The following is a 26,421-nucleotide window of genomic DNA, read 5'->3' as shown; positions in this document are numbered from 1 at the left end:
CTTGATATATACACTGTCTTCACATCCTTGAGGAATCTATCTATATTCTTAGGTTGTTTTTGTTGTCTGATATGAAATAAGCAATTGTAGTTTATGATGCTGTTTTATTTATTTATTTATTTATTTATTTATTTTTTTTTTATGATGCTGTTTTATAGATTATAGTATAAGATCTTGAATTGATGTTACTCTTTTATTTTACCAGATACAGTTTCTTCAGTAACAGCAAAAGTCATTGTAGATGTAAGTTTTGTTCTTAATACTTTCGACCCTGTCTTTTTTAAGCATATTTTGTACATTTATATATGTAAACATATATATATGTGTATATATATACATATATATGCATATTCATTCCTATTTTCATCCTAAGGCTCAAAAAAGTTGAACAAGAAACATCTTTTGGTATTCATATTCAATTTCCCAAATCCCAGGTTTGACTTGACACTATTAATAAGAATATTTAAACAAGTATTATTAGTCATAGTTTTTCCTCTGGGTTCTTTATTACCTTTTTCAATATTCTAGGTCACATGAGCAATAAAAATTATTTTTATTACAATTACATACCAAAAGATTCTTTGAACGTTTAATGCTGAGTCTAGATTGCAACATTATATTATAAATAATTGTTAATGTTTCCCTCTAGTGGAGCTCATATTGCAACTCGCCCATTCATTTTATTGTGTTACTAGAATAGATATGTTTGATATATTAATCATTTGAAAACTGTTCGAACAAATGTTTTTTTTCTTTTTCTCCCAAACATTGCTAAGAGTTTACCCAGTGAATCAAGTAATGGTGTTGCTAATAATAGTGTTGAACAGCCAAGGCTTTCACCATCTTCATCAGTACCCAGTCAGCATACAGTTGACTCCAGTGTAGAAGTACAAAGAGATCAAGTGTCAAACCAAGATGCTACATACAATATGAAATCTATGAAAATAAGTGATGGACTATGTCACCCAAAGTTTACATCCAAAGTACAAAAAGTTAAAGATAAATCACGAAGTATTAAAAAATCTTGGTGTTCAAATCTCCAACATTTGAAAAACAGTATTAAGAAGGATGTGACATTCTGTTATTCATGCCAGTTGTTCTGCCAAAAAAATTTTAGTTGTGGAGGAGAATCATTTGCAGGCCAAGGAATTTCTAATTGGAAAAAGACTCTAGAAAAATTCAGGAAGCATGAAAAAAGTGAAATGCATTTGAAGTCATTGCAGTTTTGGAGGGAACACCAGTTTTCTGATGAAGCAGTCAATGATAATTTATCTATTCATTCAAAGCAGATTGAAGGAAATAAAAAGTACCTAAAGCTTATAATTGAAAATATTTTATTTCTTGGGAAGCAGTGTTTACCATTAAGAGGAAATGACCAATCAATTTCATCTATGAATAAAGGTAATTTTTTAGAACTGTTAGAAATCAGAGCAAAAGATAAAGGAGAAGAAATATTTCGACTTATGAATTCACAAGTTGACTTCTACAATAGTACACAAATTCAAAATGATATTATTGAAATAATAAAGACTGAAATGCTGCAAGATATTGTGGATGAAATCAATGTCTCCTCAGCTTTTTCTATAATATGTGATGAGACAACTGATAGTGCCACTAAAGAACAGCTTGCAATTTATGTAAGATACCCACAAAAAATGTCAAAGGCTATCTTAATTAAAGAAAGATTTTTGGGCTTCATAGATGTTAAAGAGATGAGTGGGACTAAATTACATAGGACTATCAAAACGTACCTGCAGCAAATTGGAGTTGATCTGAATAAGATATGTGGCCAGGCCTATGATAGTACCGCCAATTTGAGGGGAAAATTTAATAAAATTGCAGCAGAGTTCAAAAAAGAAGAGCCAAGAGCTTTGTACATACATTGTTATGCACATTTTTTGGATTTAGCAGTAATTAGGTTTTGTAAAGAAGTGAAAGAACTCCGAAGTACTCTAAATACTCTCAGCTCTTTGTTCAACACTATTCATATGTCTGGGGAAATGTCTGCAAATTTTCAAAACATCTGTAAGCTAAGTCCAAACAAAACATGCAAGAAACATATATCACAATCATGTTGGACAGTTCACGATCATATATTACTATCTGTGATTGAGGGTCTTCCGGAGATTATTGAAACTTTGGAAGTTGTATCAAGCCATTCTTCAAACACAAGTTTGGCTGATGAATTGAATAATTTGTTAATACTGGTCTCCAAATTTGAATTTATCTTTTGTTTGAAATTTCTTTATCGAGTCTTAAGTGTTACAGGAATTCTTTCCAAAGAGCTTCAAAGTGAAACCATAGATATTTTTTCATTGTCTTCAAAAATAGAAGCAATTTTAGAATGTTTATCATCTGAGAGAAATGATGCCTATTTCAAAACTATCTGGGATGGAGCAGAGGAAATATGTCAAAAAATAACCAGTAAAGGTTTTGAAGTTGAAAGACCTTCTTTTCAGAAAAGAAGAAAAATTCAGAAAACAATAGATTTTGGCAATTCAGATAGTATGTTTTTTCCTACCTCAACAGAAGAACAATATAAAATTAATATTTATTACCAAGGATTGGACACTATATTAGATAATTTAAAATTATGTTTTTCAGAGTTTGATTATTGCAAAATGAAACAAATTTCAGAACTATTATTTAAATGGAATGAACCATTAAATGAAACAACAGCCAAACAGGTCCAAGAATTTTATAAACTTGATGCAGACATCATCCCAGAACTTAGATTTTATCGGCAATATGCAAAGCTCAATTTTGTCATAAATTATGATTGTATCAACTTCATCGATCTTGGCTATTTGTTTATTCAGCATGGTCTTCACAATAATATTCCCTGCATATCAAAGTTATTATATATTGGTTTGTCTTGGCCAGTTACTTCAAGTGCTCAAAATATATTTTCTACACTGCCCCGTCTTAAAACATATTTATGTCATACCATGGGACAAGAGAAGCTTAGTGGCCTGGCCCTAATGGCTATTGAGCAGGAATTGGTAAATAAACTGATGGAACCTGAAAGACTCAATGGAATTGTGGAAAAGTTTATCCATCGGATGAAAGAAATATAACACTTGCTAATTTGGATTTACGTAAAAAGAATTTTGTATTTCTATTGGAATGTTTAATTTCAGAATTTTATTTTCTAAGAAAACATTTTTTTTTCATCAGAACATGTAACAATCACTTGATTCAAAATTCAAAAACCAGACTGATGTATAATGAAAAGTCTCTTTCCCCTTTGTAGTATGCAATTCCCCCTCCCTGTTGTGTTAGCTGTTTCTCAGATACGCTCCTGGCGATATTTTTCATAGATAGTACTCTGCAGTGCACACCATTCTTCAGCTTGTCCGCTTAACATATTTTTGAATTGTCCTATATCAGTACATAGTTTCTTGGTTTCGTTTTACAACTACATAGAATTTCATTGTATGGATGTACCATAAAATATTTGAGCAGTCCCTAAGAGCAAACATTTAAATTCTTTCCAGTATTTTGCTATTATAAAGAATGCCACATTTAGTAACCTTGTATGTAGGTCATACTGCACATGAGTGAGTTACTGTAAGATAAAATTTTATTTTTTATTTTTTAAGATAAAATTTTAAATTGCAATTACTAGGTCAGAAGATTTATGCATTTCTATTCTTGATAAATACTGACAAATTGCTCTATAAGGATTATGCCCATTTAAGTCCCATTCAACCATGTGTGTGTGATATTGCCTATTTCCTTGAATCTTTATAAACAGAGTTCTGAAACATATTGATCTTTACCAATCTGTTCTAAGCCCCAGTGGAATTTCGTATTTTCACTGAAGAATAAGGTTAGGTATCTACTTGAGCTATTTGTATTTCCTTTTCCTATGAACTGTCATGGTTAAACATGGCTGTGGTTTTGGTTGACACAAATAGCTAGATGACACAATATGAATTCTTAATCTGCCTTATGAAAATATGACTGAATAACAAATAACACCCCCCCCCAAAAAAAAAAAACTCTTTTTCTATCACTATACTTTAAAAAGGTTCCGGTGATAAAGGAAAATCTGTTTCTCAGAGACTTACAAGAATTTAGTGGTAGATGTATCTAGGCCTAGAATTTTGTTTCTTTTAAGAATATTTTTCTGCCACCATTCTGTTTCTTTCTCCTCAATTATTATTTGTAATTTTTCTAGAGAGAGCATCCATTTTATTTAGGTTTTTCAAAAACTGATTTATATAGAGCTATAGAAAGTTTTTTATTTTTTTTGTATACTAAGTTTCCTCATCAATTTCTATATACATGCTTCCTTTCTTGATTAGCCAGCCAGTGACTGACTGACTTGTTTTTCAGACACATTCTTAGATTTATTTATCAGTCCTACCTTTTAAAAATATTATGGTTTAACCTAAAAATACAAAGAGTATACTAAATAACATTTAATCCTATTAAATCCTAACATTTTACTATGTTCCAGATTTTTACTTCAGAAATAAAATATTACAGAGCAAGATGGAGCTCTCTTGCAGATTGTTTACTGATAGCATTCCTCTTCTATTTTCCCCAGAAGCAATGATTTGTTGTGCTTCTTTTCATGAATGTTTAATTTTATACTTAAAAGATAGCTTTGTTTCATATTTATGAACTTTATATAAAACTCTGTTGCATTGTACATACCTTCCAATAATTTTTTTCATTCAATGTTTTTGAAATTTATAGATGGGATTTCTAGTTCATTTATTTTTAGCTGCTGAATATTACCCCATTATATGATTGTACATGTTCATCCTTTCTCTATTTAAATGGAAATTTTATACTCCTTGATTTTGCACTTTTATAATACTCCAATGACATTTCCATATGTAGTATGCATTTGCACATTCAACAAATGTTTTTCAACAAGTACTATATACTAAACACTGTTCTAGCTGCTGGAGATCCTGCAGAGACTAAAACAAGGCCCTGACTCCAATGAAACTTAGCTTTCTAATGTGGCGGTCCAAGAAAGATGCTAGAAGAAGTTACTCAGCAGTTCTTTAGGTGGATGATAATACAGAAAATAATATTTATAGGCTGCACTAGGAAAAAGATGAGGTTTTGGAAGCTGTGGCCAGTAAAGGCCTTACCCAGCCACCTATCCCTGACATGCTAGTTGGGAAAGTCTGCTCTAGGGTACTTAACCTGAAAGTAGACTCGATAATTCAAGGCTATGTTCATCTTCCACTTTAATTAAGCCTCGGCTTTATATGTTTTTCTTTCCCACCACTACCTGAGTGTCTCTGTTCTGCACATACTTACCAACATTTGGTATTATCATTTTACTGTCTTTTTTTTTTTTAATTCATTGATTTCTACTTTACCTTTTTAAAAAAAAAAAAAAAAGATTTTATTTATTCATGAGAGACACAGAGAGAGGCAGAGACACAGGCAGAGGGAGAAGCAGGCTCCATGCAGGGAGCCCGACATGAGACTCGATCCCAGGTCTCCAGGATCAGGCCCTGAGCTGAAGGTGGCACTAAACCGCTGAGCCACCCGGGCTGCCCTCTACTTTACCTTTAAAAAAGAGAAAGAAAACAAAATAGGCAATTAGTTAACCTCTAGTACTGAATGCTTCTTGCATGTGTTTTCATTCTTTTCTATTTTGTAATGAAAGTGCTTTAGTGCTCTGAATATTCCTCTGAACTCACCTTTGTCAACCATGTGTTTTTCTCATTTTCATTATTTTCTAGCTGTTCGCAGTTGTAGTTTCTATATTATCATGAAACCAGGAATTGATTTCAAGAGGTTGGGTTGGGTTTTTTTTTTTCTTTTTTAATATTCAAATGTTTTGGTTTTTACTTTTTTTTTTTTGGTAGTCTATAAGGTGAGTAATATAAGACCTAGACCTGAAAAAGAAAAATACAGTAATTAAGACAGCTATCTTGGTTGAATACCTACTATGTAATATAGTACTCTGTTCAGTGCTTTACTTAGGTTGTTTCAGTTAGATCTCTCAACAACCTATTGTTTTACACAGGAAACAAAAAAAAAAGGGGATACGGATCACACAGTTAGTAAATGGTGAACGTAGGATTTATATCTAGGCAGTGTGACTAGCCCGTGCTCCCAATCACTGTGCTCTACTAACTCCTATACAAACTTGTCAGAAATGTTCCCAAATAAAAGATTAACCACCAGAAGTGTATTAAAGAACAGAAGAGGGATCCCTGGGTGGCGCAGCAGTTTGGCGCCTGCCTTTGGCCCAGGGCGCTATCCTGGAGACCCAGGATCAAATCCCACATCAGGCTCCCGGTGCATGGAGTCTGCTTCTCCTGCCTATGTCTCTGCCTCTCTCTCTCTCTCTCTCTCTCTCTCTCTCTCTCTCTCTGTGACTATCAAAAATAAATAAAAATTAAGGGATCCCTGGGTGGCGCATCGGTTTGGCGCCTGCCTTTGGCCGGCGCGATCCTGGAGATCCGGAATCGAATCCCACATCGGGCTCCCGGTGCATGGAGCCTGCTTCTCCCTCTGCCTGTGTCTCTGCCTCTCTCTCTCTCTCATAAAAGAAAAATAAAATTAAATTAAAATTAAAAAAAAAAGAACAGAAGATCACAGAAATAGTATAGTTTTTTAATCTCCCCAAATCCATTGAAGTAGAAATTGATGCCCAGCATCTACAACCAATCTTGGTGACCGTGTATCCCCATAGTCCCCAAATAAGATTAGGTAGTGACAAACTCAAAACCAATCCTGAATGGTATTGGCTATCTTTAGAAAGCCATGGAGGAAAAGCAGTGGGACATCTGATAGCCTTGAAAATCAAGAGATCCCCCAAATCAACAGATTTCCACTAGAAAGCATGGCAGGCTAATTTGGAAACAACCCAAACAGAAGGTTCCTGCAGATGTCAGCTGGTGAATTTAAGGGGACTGTGCTAAGTTCTGAAGATTTTGGGAGTAGTCTCAGTCCATATGAACTTTTTCTTTTTGGTTCTTCTGAAATCTTGAAACTAACAGAAGCTTTATTTCCAAACACCTCAATTAAGGAGGAACTGCTAGCTATAGACACCAAATTGATCAGGACAGGGATAGTAGGGACAAAGGAAAGACCATGTATAGAGTGAAATGAAGGAGAGAATCAGAAGCAGAATCTCAGGTCATTTTGTGAAAATAATAGAATTGAATGGACCTTGGGGCCAGAAAAGTTAATTTGTCCTTTCTACCTCCCTAAAAGTACAGGAAAATGCATTTCACATAGAAGCAAACAACAGAATTGTAGAATTTAATACAAAAATAGGAAACAGAATTATCCTTAAAAACATAAAAATGGTTTTAAACCAAGCTATAAAAGTTTAAGAAAATTATGAAAGCTATAAAAATTAGAAAAGCTCAGATAAGTAGATGAAAGATTTTAAAAGATCAGTAACAATTCAGCAAAGCATTAGAAATTAAAGGGGAAAAGTCACTTTAAAACTGAAAACTCAGGGCCCTGGGTGGCTCAGTCAGCTAAGTGTCCAATTTGATATCAGCTCAGGTCTCAGTCTCAGGGTTGGGAGTTCAGAGCCTGCGCTGGGCTCTACACTGGGCACGGAGCCTACTCTAAAAAGAAAAAACTGAAAACTAAACTAGAAGGGACTCCAATGTGAGTAAGACGACTGATAATCCCTAAGAAACAGAATGGGAAGGAAGGAAATGTTTCCCATCAAAACAAGAGACTGCAAGGATTCAAGAGACAGTGTTACCAAATACAGAAGACTTGATATCCATATAAAAGGAATCTTCAGAAAAATTGAGGCAACGGAAAAGAACATCGAAAGCTACACAGTAATCCAAAGCGATAGAAAAGAACAAATAGTAAAAACCGGATGCCAGTTACTAAGATTTTGTCTTGGGACACCTGGGTGGCTCAGCGGTTGAGCACCTGCCTTCAGCCCAGGGTGTGATCCTGGGGTCCTGGGATTGAGTCCCACATCAGGCTCCCTGCATTGAGCCTGCTTCTCCCTCTGCCTGTGTGTGTGTCGTGGATAAATAAACTTAAAAAAAAAAAAAAACAGATTTTGCCTCAGCTCCACACCCACCATTCTGTCTGCTTTGTGGATGATAAAGCTGGATCTCCGAACCACAGCAGTTCTCCAGCCTGTTCCATAGGGGACACTGGAGGACGGTGCCAAGCCTGAGGGAGAAGGGATTTGTTCCTTCCTGTGTGCTTCCTGGGCTTTATGTAGGTGCGTGGTTGTGAGCATCATTCCAACAGTGCTGCTTCACCGTGAGAGCGCCTCCTCCCTCCCGAGCAGGAACTGAACACAGTTGCAGTTTTCACAACACCTACGGAACTGCTTTGATCATGTCGTGAGACGCTAGCGTGACTGCGGGGATCTAGGTCTCAGGGCCACCAGCAGCACCAGCATCCTTCCTCAGAGGTCCGACTTTCAGCTCCATGAGGTCCCTCTAAATTTTAATTCCTATCTCCTTTATTTTGTTCTCTCATCCCTGAGAATTTAATTTGCTTCTATGACGTTTTGGTGTTTTCTTTTTATTCTTTCAGTAACCTACTTACCTCTTACTTGTTCATTTGTTTTCATAGTCCCTCTGCTCAGATAACTAATATGGCTTCTCTGTCCTCACTGGACCCTAACGAATACTCTGTAAATCAAAGGAGCTTGCCTGAAATTGAAAGACTTGATGTATTGGGGCCCATGGGTGGTTCAGGCGGTTGAGTGACACCTGGTATCACCTCAGGTCATGATCTCAGCATCATGCGATGGGGCGTTGGACTCTGGGGAGTCAGCTTGAGGTTCTCTCTCCCTCTGTCCCTTCTGACACTCGCTCTCAAATCTATAAAAAAAGAAAAAGACTATGTATTGAAAAGATAAGCTGTATGCTTAAGAACATGACCCAGAATAGTCATGGCCAAAAAAATTTTTTTGTTTAAAGAAAAAAATTCCTTTGAGAATCCAGGCTAGGGATCCCTGGGTGGTGCAGCGGTTTAGCGCCTGTGTCTCTGCCTCTCTCTCTCTCTGTGTAACTATCATTAAAAAAAAAAGAGAGAGAATCCAGGCTAAAAAGCGAAGTCACTTATAAAGGAAGGTAAATCTGATTATTTTCATAGTTTTTCATAATGACACTTATTTTTAAGGATTTTATTCATGAGAGATGCAGAGAGAGAGGCAGAGACACAGGCAGAGGGAGAAGCAGGCTCCCTGCAGGGAGCCTGACGTGGGACTTGATCCCAGGACCCTGGGATCACACCCTGGGCCAAAGGACTCAACCACTGAGCCACCCAGGTGTCCCTCATAATAATGATGTTCTTTTTTTTTTTTTTTTTTAAGATTTTATTTATTCATGAGAGACAGAGAGAAGCAGAGACACAGGCAGAGGGAGAAGCAGGCTCCATGCAGGGAGCCCGACGTGGGACTCTATCCGGGTCTCCAGGATCACGCCCTGGGCCAAAGGCACTCAACCACTGAGCCACCAGGACTGCCCTAATAATGACATTCTGTGCCAGAAGACAATGAAGTAACATAAACTTATTCAGGATTTTATATTCCAACGAAATTGACTTAAAAAGAGAGAGAGAGGGATCCCTGGGTGGCGCAGCGGTTTGGCGCCTGCCTTTGGCCCAGGGCGCGATCCTGGAGACCCGGGATCGAATCCCACGTCGGGCTCCCGGTGCATGGAGCCTGCTTCTCCCTCTGCCTGTGTCTCTGCCTCTCTCTCTCTCTGTGACTATCATGAATAAATAAATAAAATATTAAAAAAAAAAAAAAAAAAAAAGAGAGAGAGAATGTGGGAGAAAGCACAAGCGGGGAGAGGGAGAAGCAGACTGCACCGAGCAGGGCACCCAATGCAGGGCTCGGTCCCAGGACCCCGGGACTGTGACCTCAGCTGAAGGCAGACACTTGACTGACTGAGCCACCCACATGCCCAACAAAATTGACTCAAGTATAAAGCCACAAGCAAACTATCATCAATATGCAAACTCATAGAACATTGTTTCCAGGATCCCTGGACCTGAGGAATCTACCAGAGAATGAGTGTCGGATAACAACTTGATTGGAGGGCCATTAATACAAGGGTGGTAGTTTTACAAGTATTAAGAAGGAATAATAAAATTAGAATATCACTCATCTGAATTAATGTGCCTAGACAGTGATCATCCGTGACTACTGCTGCCACCACAAAGACCCTAGACCTAACTGCTCATTTCTGGAAAGATGGGGTCAGAGGAACATATTAACCTATTAAACATGATTGGGACGTAACCAGCAAAATCCAAATCCTGAGAGACTACACAGGACAAACACTTTAATAAAGACCTAAAAAGGAAAAACTAAAATGACAGAAGATTCTATAAACTTAGAAGTAGGAGTCATGTCAACGAATTGCAGTACGCACAACTTGTTTGGATCCCACTTGAAACAAATGTGAACACTGGATATTTGATAATATTTAAGAATTGTGGGTTTTTTTAAGATTTTATTTATTTATTCATGAGGGACACAGGCAGAGACCCGGGCAGAGGGAGAAGCAGGGTCCCTGCAGAAAGCCCGATGGGGGACTCAATCCCAGGACCCCGGGGTCACACCCTGAGCCAAAGGCAGTCGCTCAACCACTGAGCCACCCAGGTGTCCCTATATTCAAGAATTGTTGATTATAAGGGTATAATAGGGGGATCCCTGGGTGGCGCAGCGGTTTAGCGCCTGCCTTGGCCCAGGGCACGATCCTGGAGACCCGGGATCGAATCCCACGTCGGGCTCCCGGTGCATGGAGCCTGCTTCTCCCTCTGCCTGTGTCTCTGCCTCTCTCTCTCTCTCTATCATAAATTAAAAAATAAATAATAAAAAAAGAAATAGCCTATAAGGGTATAATAGTGACATTTGTGCTCATGTGATTTTTTTTTTTTTTAAGATTTTATTTATTCATAAGAGAGGGAGAGAGGCAGAGACATAGATGGAGGGAGAAGCAGGCTCCATGCAGGGAGCCCGATGCAGGACTCGATCCAGGGTCTCGATCCAGTGTCTCCAGGATCACGCCCTGAGCAGAAGGCAGGCGCCCAACCGCTGAGCCACCCAGAGATCCCCCCCCTTTTTTTTTTGCTTATGTGATTTTTAAAAAGTCACTGTCTTTTAGTAGATAAAATTATATGAAATCTGGAACTTCAAAATAGTTCAATGGAGGAGGAGTATGTGAGGGTTGAGATGAAACAATTGGCCATGATTTCATAGTTGTTGAATCTAGGTGATGTGTACATAGGGACTCATATGGTTACTCAACTTTTGTACGTGAAGTTTTCTGAAATGAAAACTTATTTTAAAATTTTTTTTAAAAAAGATTTTATATATTTATTTGAAAGAATGAGAGAAAACATGAGCTGGAGGAGAGGCAATGGAGAGCAGGGGGCCCAACATGGGGCCCAATCCCAGGATCACGACCCAAGCCAACTCAGACACTCAACCAACTGAGACACCATGCACCTGGGTATAACAAAATTATTTTTTATTTTTATTTTTTTAACAAAATTTTTTAAGTGATGAACTACTACCAATTATAATTTATGCCAGGAATGTAAAGGTGTTTCAATATTAGAAAACTTATTAATGAAACATAACAAAATAATATATTAAGAAAGTAATATCACTAAACACTATAAAATTGTTGATAAGGCTTTAATATTTGCACTCGATTTGATTTTATTTTGTTTTCTTTTGTTTTTCTAAGTAGACTTCACACCCAGCATGGAGTGGGGCTTGAACTCAAGACCATGAGATCAAGACCTGAGCTGAGGTCAAGGGTCAGATGTTTAACCAACTGAGCAGCCCAGGTGCCCCTTGTACCTGATTTTAAATAGGCAAAATTAGAATAAAAAGTTAATCTTGTTAATGAAATATAGGTTATGTTAGTATTAATATATATGTATAGATCTAGCCGATAATTAAAATACTAGGAGCACTGCTCCCAAAAATATCAGAAATCTACCAACTATTAATTTTACAAAATATTTTAAAATTAGACTGGATTTAGATAACTATAGACTCAGATTAAGCTATAGGAAATAATAGAGATCACACATATCTTTCACCCAGTTTTCCCTGTGGTAACATCTTGCATAACCTAATACAGGATCACAATGGGAAATCAAACATTGATACACTCTATCAAGGTTATTTAGCTATACCAGTTTTTCATGTACCTGTGTGTCTGCGGTTTTATCATGTATCCCTTCTTGTAACACTGTAATCAAGATACAAAACAGTTCTGTCAATACAACAATCCTCAAGTGACACACTTTTATAAATACATCCACCTTCCACTCTCCCTTCTCCTGTCCCTAACCATTGACAACTACTAATCCATTAACCATCTCTATAATTTTGTCCTTTCAAGAATGAATGTAATCATACAGTATGTAGCCTTCGGGGTTGTCTTTTTTCATTTGACATAATATCCTTAAAATCTGTCCAAGTTACTTTGTCTATCAACAGTTTGTTCCTATTTATGCCTGAGTAGTGCTATTAATTTACTACCGTTTGTGTAACAACCCTTGCATTGAAGGACATTTGGATTTTTTCCTGTTTTGGATTATTAAGAAATAAATGCCACTTTGAATATTTGTATACGTGTTTTTGTGTGAGCATAAGTTTTTTATTTTTCGAGTCTAAATACCCAAGAGTACAACGCTGTATTGCAGGGTAACTATGTGTTTAGTTTTATAAAAAACTGCCAAACTTTTTCCAGAGTGATTATACATTTTATAGTCCAACCAGCAATATGAGTGATCCAGTTTCTCTGCATCCTCAACAACATTTGGTGTTGTCACAACTTTGTATTTTAGACATTCTGATAGGTGTGTAGTTATATCATTTTATTTTTTTTTGTTATATCATTTTAATTTGCATATCCCTGAGGGTAATGATGTTAAAACATTTGCATATGGATATTTGATGAAATGTCTGTTCATGTCTTTTGCCTGTTCAAATTTGATTGTTTTCATTGCTGAGCTTTGGGAATTCAGGGTTTTTTTTAAAGATTTTATTTATTTATTCATAGAGACACAGAGAAAGAGAGGTAGAGACACAGGCAGAGGGAGAAGCAGGCTCCATGCAGGGAGCCCAATGTGGGACTCAATCCCGGGTCCCCGGGATCACGCCCTGGACTGAAGGTGGCACTAAACCACTGAGCCACCCAGGCTGCCCTGAGAATTCTTTTTTTTTTTTTTTTTTAATTTTTATTTATTTATGATAGTCACACAGAGAGAGAGAGAGAGAGAGGCAGAGACATAGGCAGAGGGAGAAGCAGGCTCCATGCACCGATGTGGGATTCAATCCCGGGTCTCCAGGATCGCGCCCTGGGCCAAAGGCAGGCGCTAAACCGCTGTGCCACCCAAGGATCCCGAGAATTCTTTATATATGCTACATATAGTCCTTAATTTTTCCATTCATGGATTGTGCTTTTGGTGTCAAAGTGCTCTTTACCAGGCCCTAGATCCAAAGATTTTCTCCTATATTTTTGCTTATAAAAATTTTATACTCTTACATTTTATATTTAAGTTTGTGAAATATTTTTAGTTAATATTTGTATTTAGGTCCGAATTCCTTTTTTTCCCCTATGGATATCCATTTGTTCCAGTATCATTTTTTGAAAGGCTAACCTTCTTCCATTGAACTTTTTACATCTTTGTCAGAAAAAAAAAAAAAAAGGCACACTCAGCAAACTAGAAATAGAAGGAAACTTCCTTAACATGACAAAGAGCATTTATTAAAACATATACACACACACCAGCTAACATTACACTTAATGGAAAGCTTTCAAGTTCAGAAACAAGGTAAGAATGCTCACTTTCACCACTGCTACTCAACATTGTACTAGGAATCCTAGACAGAACAATTAGGCAAGGGGTAGGGGGGAGAAGGAAGGATAAAGAAAGAGAAAGAAAGGGAAACACAAGAGGAGAGAGAGAGAAAAATCCATTTTAGTTTGAAAAATTGTGGGTGGTACTGTTTTTCATTTTGGTTTCAATGTTTTCATTGTTCGTATAAAAAAATGCTTTGGGGACACCTGGGTGGCTCAGCGGTTGGGCACCTGCCTTCGGCTCAGGGCGTGATCCCAGGGTGCCGGATTGAATACCACATCCGGCTCCTTGTGGAAAGCCTGCTTCTCCCTCCGCCTGTATCTCTGCCTCTCTGTGTGTGTCTCTTATGGATAAATAAACAAATCTTTAAAAAAAATAAAAATTTAAAAATGCTTTGGGGTTTTATATATTTATCCTACAAACTTGCTAAACTCACTTTATTCTAGGAAGTTTTTGGTAAAAATCTCTGAGATTTTCTACATAGACCTTGTCATTTGCAGATAAGGACAATTTATTCATTTCTAACTAGTGTGTTTCTTTTTAATTCTTTTTTTTTTTTTTTTGAGATTTTATTTTTTTAAGATTTTATTTATTCATGAAAGACAGAGAGAGGCAGAGACAAAGACAGAGGAAGAAGCAGGCTTCTCACAGGGAGCCCGATGAGGGACTCAATCCCCAGCCCAGGACCATGCTCTGAGCTGAAGGCAGATGTTCAACCACTGAGTTACCCAGGCATCCCTAAGATTTTATTTATTTATTCATGAGAGAGACAGAGAGAGGCGGAGACACAGGCGGACGGAGAAGCAGGCTCCCTGCTGCAGAACCCAGTGTGGGACTTGATCCCAGGACCCTGGATCACGACTTCAGCCAAAGGCAGATGATCAACCACTGAGCCACCCAGGCACCCCTTTCTTTTCCATTCTTATTCTGGAGGTATTAACTTTTAAAATAGTAGACAATATGGGATCCCTGGGTGGCGCAGCGGTTTGGCGCCTGCCTTTGGCCCAGGGCGCGATCCTGGAGACCCGGGATCAAATCCCACATCGGGCTCCTGGTGCATGGAGCCTGCTTCTCCCTCTGCCTATGTCTCTGCCTCTCTCTCTTTCTCTCTCTGTGACTATCATAAATAAATAAAAATAAAAATAAAATAAATAAAATACTAGACAATATTGTCAAATAAGCACACAAAAAAATATTTACTGAGCATACCTAATATGTACAGATAGCTACTGAGAATATATCATTGAATAGCATAAAATCCTACTTCATGTGGAGCTTGCATTCTAATGGGAGGTGATAAACCATAACTAAGCACATATTTAAAATATATCATCATTTTTTAAATTTATTTATTTATTTATTTATTTATTTATTTATTTATTTATTCATAAGAGATACAGAGAGAGAGAGGCAGAGACACAGGCAGAGGGAGAAGTAGGCTCCATGCAGGGAGCCCGACGTGGGACTCGATCCCAGATCTCCAGGATCACACCCTGGGTTGAAGGCGGCACTAAACCCCTGGGCCACTGGGGCTGCCCGAAAATATATATTATCTTTGAAAATGCTAAATAATGTGTAGAAAAGAAAAAGATTTGCTGCAGTCATGTCTTTGAGAAGGGATCTAGTTCACAAATGGAGGACTTGGCCTTAGAAATATGGACAGTTCATCCATTTTAACAGTAGAAAAGGAATATGCAGGTACAGCTGTGGGTAGGTCAGGAGATAGGACTGTAGAAGCTTGTGGAACTTCTGAGTGCTTCTGTTTTCTCAGTGAAATAGGAAGTAAGGTTATCTGCTGAATGTGAAGATGAAAGAAAAAGCATTAGACATGTGAATAGAAAGGATATAATATTAAGTAGATTAGGGGGATCCCTGGGTGGCTCAGCGGTTTGGCGCCTGCCTTTGACCCAGGGCACGATCCTGGAGTCTCAGGATTGAGTCCCACGTCGGGCTCCCTGCATGGAGCCTGCTTCTCCCTCTGCCTGTGTCTCTGTCTCTCTCTCTGTCTCTCTCTCTCTCTCTCTCTGTCTATCATAAATAAATAAATAAATCTTTAAAAAAATATTAAGTAGATTAAAGAAAAAACTGTGAGACACCTGGGTGGCTCAGTGGTTGACCATCTGCCTTCTGCTTAGGGCATGATTCCGGGGTTCTGGAATCGAGTCCCACAACGGGGTTCCTGCAGGGAGCCTGCTTCTCCCTCTGCCTGTGTCTCTGCCTCTCTCTATGTCTCTCATGAATAAATAAATAAAATTTTTTTTTTAAAGAAAAAACTGTGATTGCTGGGCAAGAAAGAGGAATCCCTAGAGATTCGTAAGCAGAATTTAAAGCAGTCAATATGTATGGATTAGATGGAGAATTGGATTTGAGATCATTTTGATTTTTGCCAAATGAGTTCAATTAATCAAAAGTAGGGCAAAGGAATTAGGATATTTGCAATGACATCTTACAGTTATCAGTATTAAGTCCCATCTTATTTATTTTTTTAAGATTTATTTATTTATTTTAGATCATGAGAGAGTGCCAAAGTGAGGGGGGGAGGGGTACGGGGAGAGGGAGAGAAAGAATCTCAAGCAGACTCCGCACTGAGCATGGAGCCCCACATGGGCCTTGATCTCACAACCTCAAGATGATAACCTGAGCTGAATTTAAGAGTCAGGCACTTAACTGACTGAGCCACCCAGCCGTGCCCCTTAAGTACCATTTTGAGTGCTTACCATCTACTGGAAACATTAAAAAGGAAGAAAATGAAAAAGTAAGCTTCTTTTTTTTTTCTAAGGATTTTATTTATTCATGAGAGACACAGAAGGAGGCAGACACAGGCAGAGGGAGAAGCAGGCTCCCTGCAGAAAGCCTGACATGGGACCCAATCCCAGGACTCCAGGATCATGCCCTGAGCCAAAGGCAGATGCTCAACTGCTGAGCCACCCAAGCATCCCAAAAGTAAACTTTTATTTACATAATTTCATCCATTTTTACATTATTTCTAGGAAATGGTGTTGACTATTGATTCTACTCCCATATTTACACAGGCCACATTTTCTAGGAAGATGGGAAAGGAAGTAAGCAAGCTGAAAATGGTTTTCTAGATTACTTTATTTTTTTTTTTAATTCTTTATTTATTTATGATAGTCACAGAGAGAGAGAGAGAGAGAAGCAGAGACACAGGCAGAGGGAGAAGCAGGCTCCATACACCGGGAGCCCGACGTGGGATTCGATCCCGGGTCCCCAGGACCGCGCCCTGGGCCAAAGGCAGGCACCAAACCGCTGCGCCACCCAGGGATCCCGGTTTTCTAGATTACTTTAAATATAAATGATCTAAACTCTCCGACAAAATGACAGAGATTGACACAATGGCTTTTTCTTTTTAATACATTTTTTTTTAAGATTTACTCATTTATTTTTGAGGGAAAGAGAGAGCACATATGAGGGGGGAAGGAGGAGAGGAAGAGAGAATCCTGAGTAGAATCATTTCTGAGTGTGGAGCCAACATGGAGCTTTGTCTCACAAACCGGATATCACAACCTGAGGCAAAAACCAAGAGTCAGATGCTTAAACAACTGGGCCACTGGAGTGCCCCAGAATGGCTTTTTTCTTTTTTTTTTTAGATTTTATTTATTTGTTTATTTATTTATTTGAGAGAGAGAGTGTGCAGGGAGAGGAGCAGAGGGAGAGAGACATGCAGACTCCATGCTGAGCACAGAGCATGATGCAGGACTCAATCCCACAGCTCCGAGACCATTACCTGAGCTGAAATCAAGAGTCGGGCACTTACCTGACTGAGCCAGCTAGGCGCCCCAGCAGAATGACTTTTTAAAAAATATATAACAAAAGGAATCCCTGAGTGGCACAGTGGTTTAGCGCCTGCCTTTGGCCCAGGGCGTGATCCTGGAGACCCGGGATCGAGTCCCACGTCGGGCTCCCTGCATGGAGCCTGCTTCTCCCTCTGCCTGTGTCTCTGCCTCTCTCTCTCACTGTGTGCCTATCATAAATAAATAATAAAAAAAATAAAATTAAATAAATAAATAAATAAATACAAATCATAATTTTTTTTTCTTTACAAATTTTAAATTTTAAAGGAGGGACAGCCTGGGTGGCTCAGCAGTTTAGCACCTGCCTTCAGCCCAGGGTGTGATCCTGGAGACCCGGGATCGAGTCCCACATCAGGCTCCCTGCATGGAGCCTGCTTCTTCCTCTGCCTGTGTCTCTGTGTGTGTCTCTCTGTGTGTCTCTCATGAATAAATAAATAAAATCTTTAAAAAAAAAAGTTACCATATGCCTGAGGAATCGCACTTCTAGTTATAGACCCAAAAGAACTGAAAACACAGTTCACACAGAAAACTTGTATGTGAATGTTCATAGCATCACTATTCATAATAGCTAAAAAGTAGAAACAACTGAAATGTCTATCAGCTGATAAACAGATAAAATTGGTATATCCATACCATGGAGTAGTATTTAGCCTTGGTAAAAAATGAAATAGTGGAACATACTAGAACATGGATGAATCTTGAAAACATGCTATTTTAAGGACGATTCATGGATTCCATATTTGCCAGTTCACTTACTTCTTAAAATTTATTTGTAATTCAAAAATCAATAGTCCGACTTTCTCACAGCCCTTTGAGGACATGTGGACATGTGTAGACACACACATTCCCAGCTGAAGCCAAACAAGAGGAGAGTGTGCCTTCTTTCGTCAGCTCTCATTCAGAAAGGGCCAGAGGGCAGAGATGTACTTGCAGTGTACTGCAAGAAGCTCCAGCTCGGGCCATCTGGGCAGGGTTTGGATCATAATTCCGGAACATGTTAGCAGGGCAGCCTCAGGCAAGTCACTGAACACTCCTCTTTTGTAAGAGAAAGAAAACAGAATCTACCAGGATAAGTTGCTGTTAGGATTTAAAATCATAATATATGTGAGCTCTACGTGCGTGTGCATCTTCATTGAGGACTTTTTTCAACCTGGGTCATATTTTCCTCCTTTCCGTGCCTAGCAATCATCAACTGAATGGCAGAAATTGTGATCTTTGTTGCTTTTATAAAAACCTCTGATCTTTGCTAAGTTACTTGTAAATCGTTTGATCCTTTTTGTTTCTGCTTTCATAATTTGTCTGGTGGTCTGAGGTAGTGCTCAGTCTAGGGCGGATTAAACTGAGGCAAGACCTTGCCGTGAGAATTATGAGATTTTCTAGTCTGGCTGGTGGGACCCGGCACTATTTTCAGCTGTATGTGAGTGAGTGGCAGGCCCTGTTCCGGAATCCTTTCTTCCTCCCCCCCACCCCCAATCCTTTCTTTCTTTTTTTTTTTTTTCTTTCCGAATCCTTTCTAATGGCTTTATCTTGGCCTCAGGAAGATCCTTCACACACATGAGCTGAGGGGTGTTCTGCTGAAACGCTTGAGGGAGACCCCTACAAACATCCAGAGTTTGCAGGCTAACATGCAGAGTTTGGAAATCAACACTCATGTCCCCAGAACAAGAAAAAGCTAAATGTAGTGACACTTAACAGCTTTTCTTAGATTAATCAGAAAGTTGAAGTCATCGGGCAAACGGCTGCCCCCAAACTGGAGAGACAGACCAGAGACAGACGAAATCCCAACCTACGGGGAGGAGAAGCCTGCAGCTGAGGCCAACAGCAAGCAGCAGAACACTTCAAACTGTGGACAAGCTGAGGAGTTAAAAAAGTCCAGCCCAGCCCCCCCACCCCCCCATGCTTAGGAGGAGGTTCCATGCTTTTGTGAGTTTTACCTCCAGGACCCCAACTGGTTCTCAAAGGGAAGACTAGAGAAAGACCCCCTTGTGTGTCCAGCCGGAGGGGGAAAATAACCAGACCAAAATACTCCCAGATCTCTCTGTTCTCACTAACAAGGCCTGCCCTCGAGGGAAACCATTTTGCCAGAGTCTAATTGACTAGGGTTTTACCAACGCTTAACAGACGTAGAGGAAGAACACCCAACTCAGGCTCACTGATGGAGACTAATCACGGGGCTATGGAAGGCTTCGTCTCCGCCCCCTTCTTACCACCACCTGGTTGTGTTCCTGGCTTCTAGCAGAGGACTACAGCAACAGGTGCTCCAAGCCCCAGGCTGTATTTAAGGAGTCTCTAGGGACACCCAAGACAACAAGGGAACAAAAACAAGGACACCAAGGGAATTTTAGCCTCTGACACCACAGCGACATGAAACAGTAAACACAGCCTAACTCCTAGGCCAGGCTAACATAAAAAACTTCACACTAAAGGACTATCTGCTTCTGCTTCTTTTATTCAATACCTGGGGTTGTCTATCTGGGTAAGGCTGTCTTTCCTATGAACTCGCACCACCTAGGATGCTCAGCTGCATCTCTAACTCAGAGTTCACTGACCTCTGCGTGGTTCCTCCTCCTGCACCATGGCCTGGAAGCTCTTCCCAGGCGGCGTGCTGGGACACTAAGGAGCTTCTCCCCGTTTGTCTCTCGTCTCTCAGCATTGTCGTGTGTTGCCTGTTGTCCAGTGCTTTGAAAAAAAACAAACAAACATTATTTTATATATGTTGCCTGGGTTTGAGGTTATTTGTTTTCTTTGAGGCAGTAAGGCAAATCTGGTTCCTTGCTCCATCTTGGGCACAAGGGGAAGTCTTTTTAATCTTCATATCTGAAATAAGTTCTGTAAAACTGTACTAGGGGTGCTTGGGGTGGCTCAGTTGGTTACATGTCCGACTCTTGGTTTTGGCTCAGGTCATGATCTCAGGGGTCCTGGAATTGAGCTCTGTGTTGGACTCCAACAGCTCCAACAGCTGTATTCAGCTCAGAGTCTGCTTGAAGATTCTCTCCCTATCCCTCCCTGTACTTGTTCTCTCTCAAATAAATAAATAAATCTTAAAAAATAAAGTGCTAGGGATCCCTGGGTGGCGCAGCGGTTTGGCGCCTGCCTTTGGCCCAGGGCGTGATCCTGGAGACCCGGGATCGAATCCCATATCAGGCTCCCGATGCATGGAGCCTGCTTCTCCCTCTGCCTGTGTCTCTGCCTCTCTCTCTCTCTATCATAAGTAAATAAATAAAAATTAAAAAATAAATAAATAAAATAAAAAATAAAGTGCTAGAGATTGCCCCATCTTACACAGTTGATACTACACAAACCTGGTCATCATATGCAGAAAGTACCGTCTTCAGAACACAAATGGCTCCAGACTACTGTATTATTTGGTTATATATATATATATTAGAGCTTACAAATACCTGCCACTGTACTAGGCTGAGAGTGACAAGAGGAGTATAATCTGGTCACCTCAAAACATTTGCACACACACATTCACATGCAAAAAAATTTTTTTAAAGATTTTATTCATTCACTCATTCATTCGAGACACACAGAGAGAGGCAGAGACACAGGCAGAGGGAGAAGCAGGCTCCATGTGGGGAGCCCGACGTGGGACTCGATCCCCGGTCTCCAGGATCAGGCACTGGGCTGAAGGCGGCACTAAACTGCTGAGCCACCTGGGCTGCCCCACAAAAAAAAAAAAAAAAAAAAAAAAAAAGTTTGATATGCTTTATAAGAACTATGTTTAAAGCAGTATAGGAATTGAGAGGAGCAATGTACTTGATTCACTTGCTGATAAGGGGTGGTGATATGTGTAGCTCTTGAGGCAAACCTCTAAGAGCTGATAGAAGTTCCCTTGGTAGAAAACAAGACATTCTCTGCAGAGAGAAGAGCCTCTTGGGAGAAGCAAACACTTGGCAGGTACTCTTCACCACCAGCATGCTAAATCAGCCCTTTTTCTTTTCTTTTCTTTCTTTTTTTTTTTAAGTAATCTCTACTCCCAACACAGGGCTCGAACTCACGAACTCAAGATCGAGTCGCATACTCCAGGAACCCCAAAGCAGCCCTTTTTCTACTTTATTGCTTCTGATTTGTTAGCTTACAGAACTAACAAGCTTGCTGAAGCTACCTTAAATTATTTTTTTTTTTAATTTTTATTTATTTGTGATAGTCACAGAGAGAGAGAATGAGGCAGAGACACAGGCAGAGGGAGAAGCAGGCTCCATGCACCGGGAGCCCGACGTGGGACTCGATCCCGGGTCTCCAGGATTGCGCCCTGGGCCAAAGGCAGGCGCCAAACTGCTGCGCCACCCAGGGATCCCGCTACCTTAAATTATTATTAAGGAGCTCAGAGGGTAAGATTTAGGGGCTTTTCCTACAAGAAAATTAAATGTAAGAGTTTTAATCCAGATCTAATAAATCCTACTTTGGAATTAGCTGATTACTTCCTGGGATCTCGAGTATCTTCAAATTGAGAAAAATATGATTGTGTAGGAGACTTCATATTCACAGAAGACACTATTTGAATTCATTATCCTATAAAAAAAATTCATACTTGGTGCACCTGAATGTCGGTTAAATGTCTACCTTCTGCTCAGGTCGTGATCTCAGGATCCTGGGATTCAGCCCGTATCAGGGTCCCTGCTCAGTGGAGGTCAGCTTCTCCCTCTCCCTCTGTGCTCACACTCTATCTCTCTCAAAAGAAAAGAAAAAGAAAAAAGAAAGGAAAGAAAAAAGAAAAGAAAGAAAGAAGAAAGAAAAAAAGAAAGAAAGAAAAAAAGAAGAAAGAAAAAGAAAGAAAGAAAGAAAGAAAGAAAGAAGAAAGAAGAGACAATATAGAGGTAGGGTTTGGTCCTTCTTCCTCCTTCTTCTCTTCCTCACTCCCCTCATCCCACCCCCACACCCTCATCCCTCCATCAGAAAGCCCCCTCAACGACCTAAGAAAGAAAGAAAGAAAGAAAGAAAGAAAAAGAAAGAGGAAGAAAGAAAAACCAAGCTCAAGTAATGGCTGCATAAAATAAAACATAAGAAAAAAACAAAGCGGGGCAAGAGAGAAGGAGATGAAAGAGGAAAGGTATTAAGTGAGGATGAAAACCCACAAGAGAGAAGGCAGTTAGAAATGACCACAGGCAACAGCTTTGTCCAGGGAAGAAAAAGAAAATGGTAGAAGAGAACTGCAAGCAGATCGTGTATGTCAGGACTCCCTACATGGAGCCTGAGGGAATTAAGGCTCAAAGCAGAGACAAGAGGAGGAGTGAGAGAATGTAAAGATGGTGAGGTGAAGTCAGGAGGGCATAAAGGGTAGGAGTAACATGAATCAGAAAGATGGGACACCCCACAGGGCGCCTGGGGGGCTCAGCGAGTGAGCACCAGACTCTTGGTTTTGGCTCAGGTCAGGATCTCAGGGCCCTGAATGGAGCCCCACGTTGGGCTCCACACTCCACGGGGAGTCTACTTGAGGGTTCTCTCCCTCCGCCCCTCCCCCAATGCACGCTCCCTAAAATACTTTAAAAAATATATGGAAGAGGGGCGCCTGGGTGGCTCAGTAGTCTGAGCGTCTGCCTTCAGCTTGGGTCATGATCTCAGGGTGCTGGGAGAGCCCAGCACGAGCAATGAAATTAAAAAAAAAAAAATCAATCATGTAAGAATAGGCAGTGTTACATTTCTATAAAACTGTGCTATAGATTTTAAAACCTACACTTTCATGGATAAGGAAGAGGTGTTGCAAAAAGAACAAGTTGCATGCAAAACAGTGTTTTTATTTATTTTTGAAGACTTAATTTGTGAAAGACAGAGGGATGCCTGGGGTGGTTCAGCGGTTGAGCACCTGCCTTCAGTTCAGGCCGCGACCCCAGGGTCCTGAGATCGAGTCCCACGTCGGGCTCCCTGCATGGAGCCTGCTTCTCCTTCTGCCTGTGTCTCTGCCTCTCTGCCTCTCATGAATAAATAAAATCCTAAAAAGCAGCAGCAGAGCCTGAGACAAGGGCTTCCAGGTAGGTACATAAGTACGTAGTTCATCTGGGAGGAGCTCCCAGGAAGTAGAGGGGGGAGGGTGAACTAAAGAAAAAAGCAGACCAGAGGTGGCTACAGGCAGGCAGGGGAAGGGGCAGTCAGATGACTAAGAGGCTCGAGGAGGATTTGGGGGTGATGCACACATTCGTTACCTGGACTGTGGTGAGGATTTACGTGGTGTACGTGTATGTCAAGTCTTACCAGTTTTATACTTTACTTATTGTGTATCAATTCACGGTTTTTAAAATATTCCTGTTTCCCAGTGTGAATAGAACTTGGTCCAACTTGCTCTGTCCTCTGGTGAAGCCAGTGTTGGATTCAGCTCCCACCTCAGAGCACTGGTGCCAGATCCGTCCTTCTGCTATAAAGCACCAGAGAACCAGCCACGCATATTAACCACTGGTTGTGTACTGTGCACTCGTTTGCTAGGGCTACCTTCACACCACCTTCACGCCAGACTGGATGGCTCAAACATCATAAATTAATTTTCTCAGTTCTGGAGGCCAAAAGTCCACGGTCAAGGTGTCAGGTTTGATTTCTTCTTGGCTTTCTTTTTTTTTTTTTTTTTTAATTTTTATTTATTTATGATAGTCAGAGAGAGAGAGAGGCAGAGACACAGGCAGAGGGAGAAGCAGGCTCCATGCACTGGGAGCCTGACGTGGGATTCGATCCCGGGTCTCCAGGATCCCGCCCTGGGCCAAAGGCAGGCGCTAAACTGCTGCGCCACGCAGGGATCCCTCTTCTTGGCTTTCTAATGGCATCGTTTTACCGTGTTCTCACATGGCCTTGGCATGTGACCCTGTATCTCTTCTTCCTCTTCTCATAAGGACTCTTAGAGTAAGTCCTTCTAAGTCTCTTACGGACAGGTTCAGAGCCCAAACTTACGACCCTACTGAATTACCCGTTTAAAGGCCCGATCTCCAATTCAGTCACATTCTGCTACGTACTGGAAGGGAAGACTTCAGCATGTGAATTTGGGAGACCCAAGTCTGCGCATAACAAACTGGAAAAGAGGCTACACGGTACTGTGATCCCTGCAATAAGAGTAATAAGGGGGCGTTTGTCATAGCAATCTGCCGGGAGGCATCATCCAGTTCGCCGCGGAGGAAGGAGGCCCCACTCAGGCCTTAAGGAGCAGAGATGGGCAGCTCCGGTGGCGCAGCGGTTTAGTGCCGCCTACAGCCCGGGGTGTGATCCTGGAAACCCGGGATCGAGTCCCACGTCGGGCTCCCTGCATGGAGCCTGCTTCCCCCTCTGCCTGGGTCTCTGCTCCTCTCTCTCTAGCTGTGTCTAAATAATTTTTTTTTAATTTTTTTAAAATTTTATTTATGATAGGCACACCGTGGGAGAGAGAGGCAGAGACAGGAAGAGGGAGAAGCAGGCTCCATGCACCGGGAGTCCGACGTAGGATTCAATCCCGGGTCTCCAGGATCATGCCCTGGGCCAAAGGCAGACAGTAAACCACTGCGCCACCCAGGGATCCCTAAATAAATAAAATCTTAAAAAAAAGAAAAAAAAAAGAGCAGAGATGGCTGCTTGAGGCGGCCGAAGCAGCTGCAATGTGTGCGACTGACCACAGGACGGAGGGAGATGCACAGAGAAAGCCATCTGTTTAAAGCTTTTGAATCGTTGGCAGAGCACAAAGCTGTGCAGACAGGAGACTCCACAAGGTCAGAGAAAAATAGTAGGGCTCCCCGGGGCTCAGTGGTTAGCGCCGCTTCAGCCCAGGGCGTGATCCTGGAGACCCGGGATCAAGTCCCATGTCAGGCTTCCTGCGTGTTCTCCCTCTGCTCTCATGAATAAATTAAAAAAAAAAAAAAAACCTGCCCTTCATATACCTAATTACATTGTATAAAGGAAAAAATCCTTTGAACTTCCTGTGAACCTTGGGGACTATAATGATTTTAAAACATCACGTGCTCCTTGTGCCCAGTACTGTGCTAACCACCACCTATAATGCTTTCTACCCTAATTGCCCAAAATGGTCTGTTCATTTTACTGATGAGCGAACTGCAACTTTGGGAACGTGGCAGATGCTGCAGCCAGGCCCACAGTTCAACACCCAGAACTCCAGTAGTTAAGACCCCATGATGCCCCAACCACTGTACTGACTTTTGCCTTGAGCTCCTGAGGTTCCCAAGGAAGCAATTAGAAAGGGGTCAAGTTGGACCAAGTAGATTGCAAATTTGGGATGGCTGGCCTCTTCTTTGAAGACATGCCAACCACTTAGCAGGACTAGGAGCATGAGGAAAACAGGAGGGTCTCGATCTCCTTCCTGGAACCCACTACACAGGTTTTCAAAGCAAATCCCATGGGAACAGTGACTGCTGTGGCTTTCAACTCTCTTCCTTCATGCCTTTTCAAGTTAACACTGAGCAGGATGTTAATTTTGAGTTTCTTCTACTTAATTACAAATCAACAAATTAGCACTTCCTGAAATTCTGCACCATTAGTAATGCAGCCCAGACACACAGCCACAAATTACCTTTTAAAAACACATGCCTCCTACATTTCCTGAACAAATGCTTTAGCAACAAGAATGACCACAGCAAAGGGAGAAAAGCAGATTTTACTTCCAAATTTATTAAACAGATTGTACAATCAATGCCAACAATCTTTTCCCTATACCTACAGTCAAAGAATCTACCCAAGATTTTATTGCGTATGAAATTCAGCTTCATTTTAACTTCAAGAAATTGCTACTCAAGGTAACCAAAATATGGTTATTTTGGCCAAATGGAATTCTGTTTGTGGCTCTTTGTGAAGTTATATAAGTAGCCTAATAACCATATCTGACAAT

At 40.5% G+C, this 26,421-nt stretch overlaps 1 protein-coding gene across 7 annotated transcripts in view; it reads left to right on the top strand.

Moving 5' to 3' along the window:
- The window catches only part of ZMYM1 (zinc finger MYM-type containing 1), a 35,788-nt gene extending 23,208 nt beyond the window's left edge, over positions 1–12,580 (top strand). For 6 of the 7 annotated variants that reach the window (XM_038557953.1, XM_038557951.1, XM_038557952.1 and 3 more), the window contains 2 exons: positions 206–243; positions 777–4,516. In XM_038557953.1, coding sequence (XP_038413881.1) covers positions 206–243; positions 777–3,077 — 2,339 coding nt within the window. In that variant the 3' untranslated portion in view covers positions 3,078–4,516. Of the gene's footprint in view, positions 1–205; positions 244–776; positions 4,517–9,295; positions 9,529–9,735 lie in introns of those variants that run through there. The other variant, XR_005370185.1, reaches the window with a different exon arrangement.
- Positions 12,581–26,421: the final 13,841 nt, after the last annotated feature.

This window comes from Canis lupus, chromosome 15, assembly GCF_011100685.1.
Source record: "Canis lupus familiaris isolate Mischka breed German Shepherd chromosome 15, alternate assembly UU_Cfam_GSD_1.0, whole genome shotgun sequence".
NCBI classification, from domain to species: domain Eukaryota; kingdom Metazoa; phylum Chordata; class Mammalia; order Carnivora; family Canidae; genus Canis; species Canis lupus.
The sequence above is the reverse complement of the archived record's forward strand: the minus strand, read 5'-3'. Positions and strand labels throughout refer to the sequence as shown.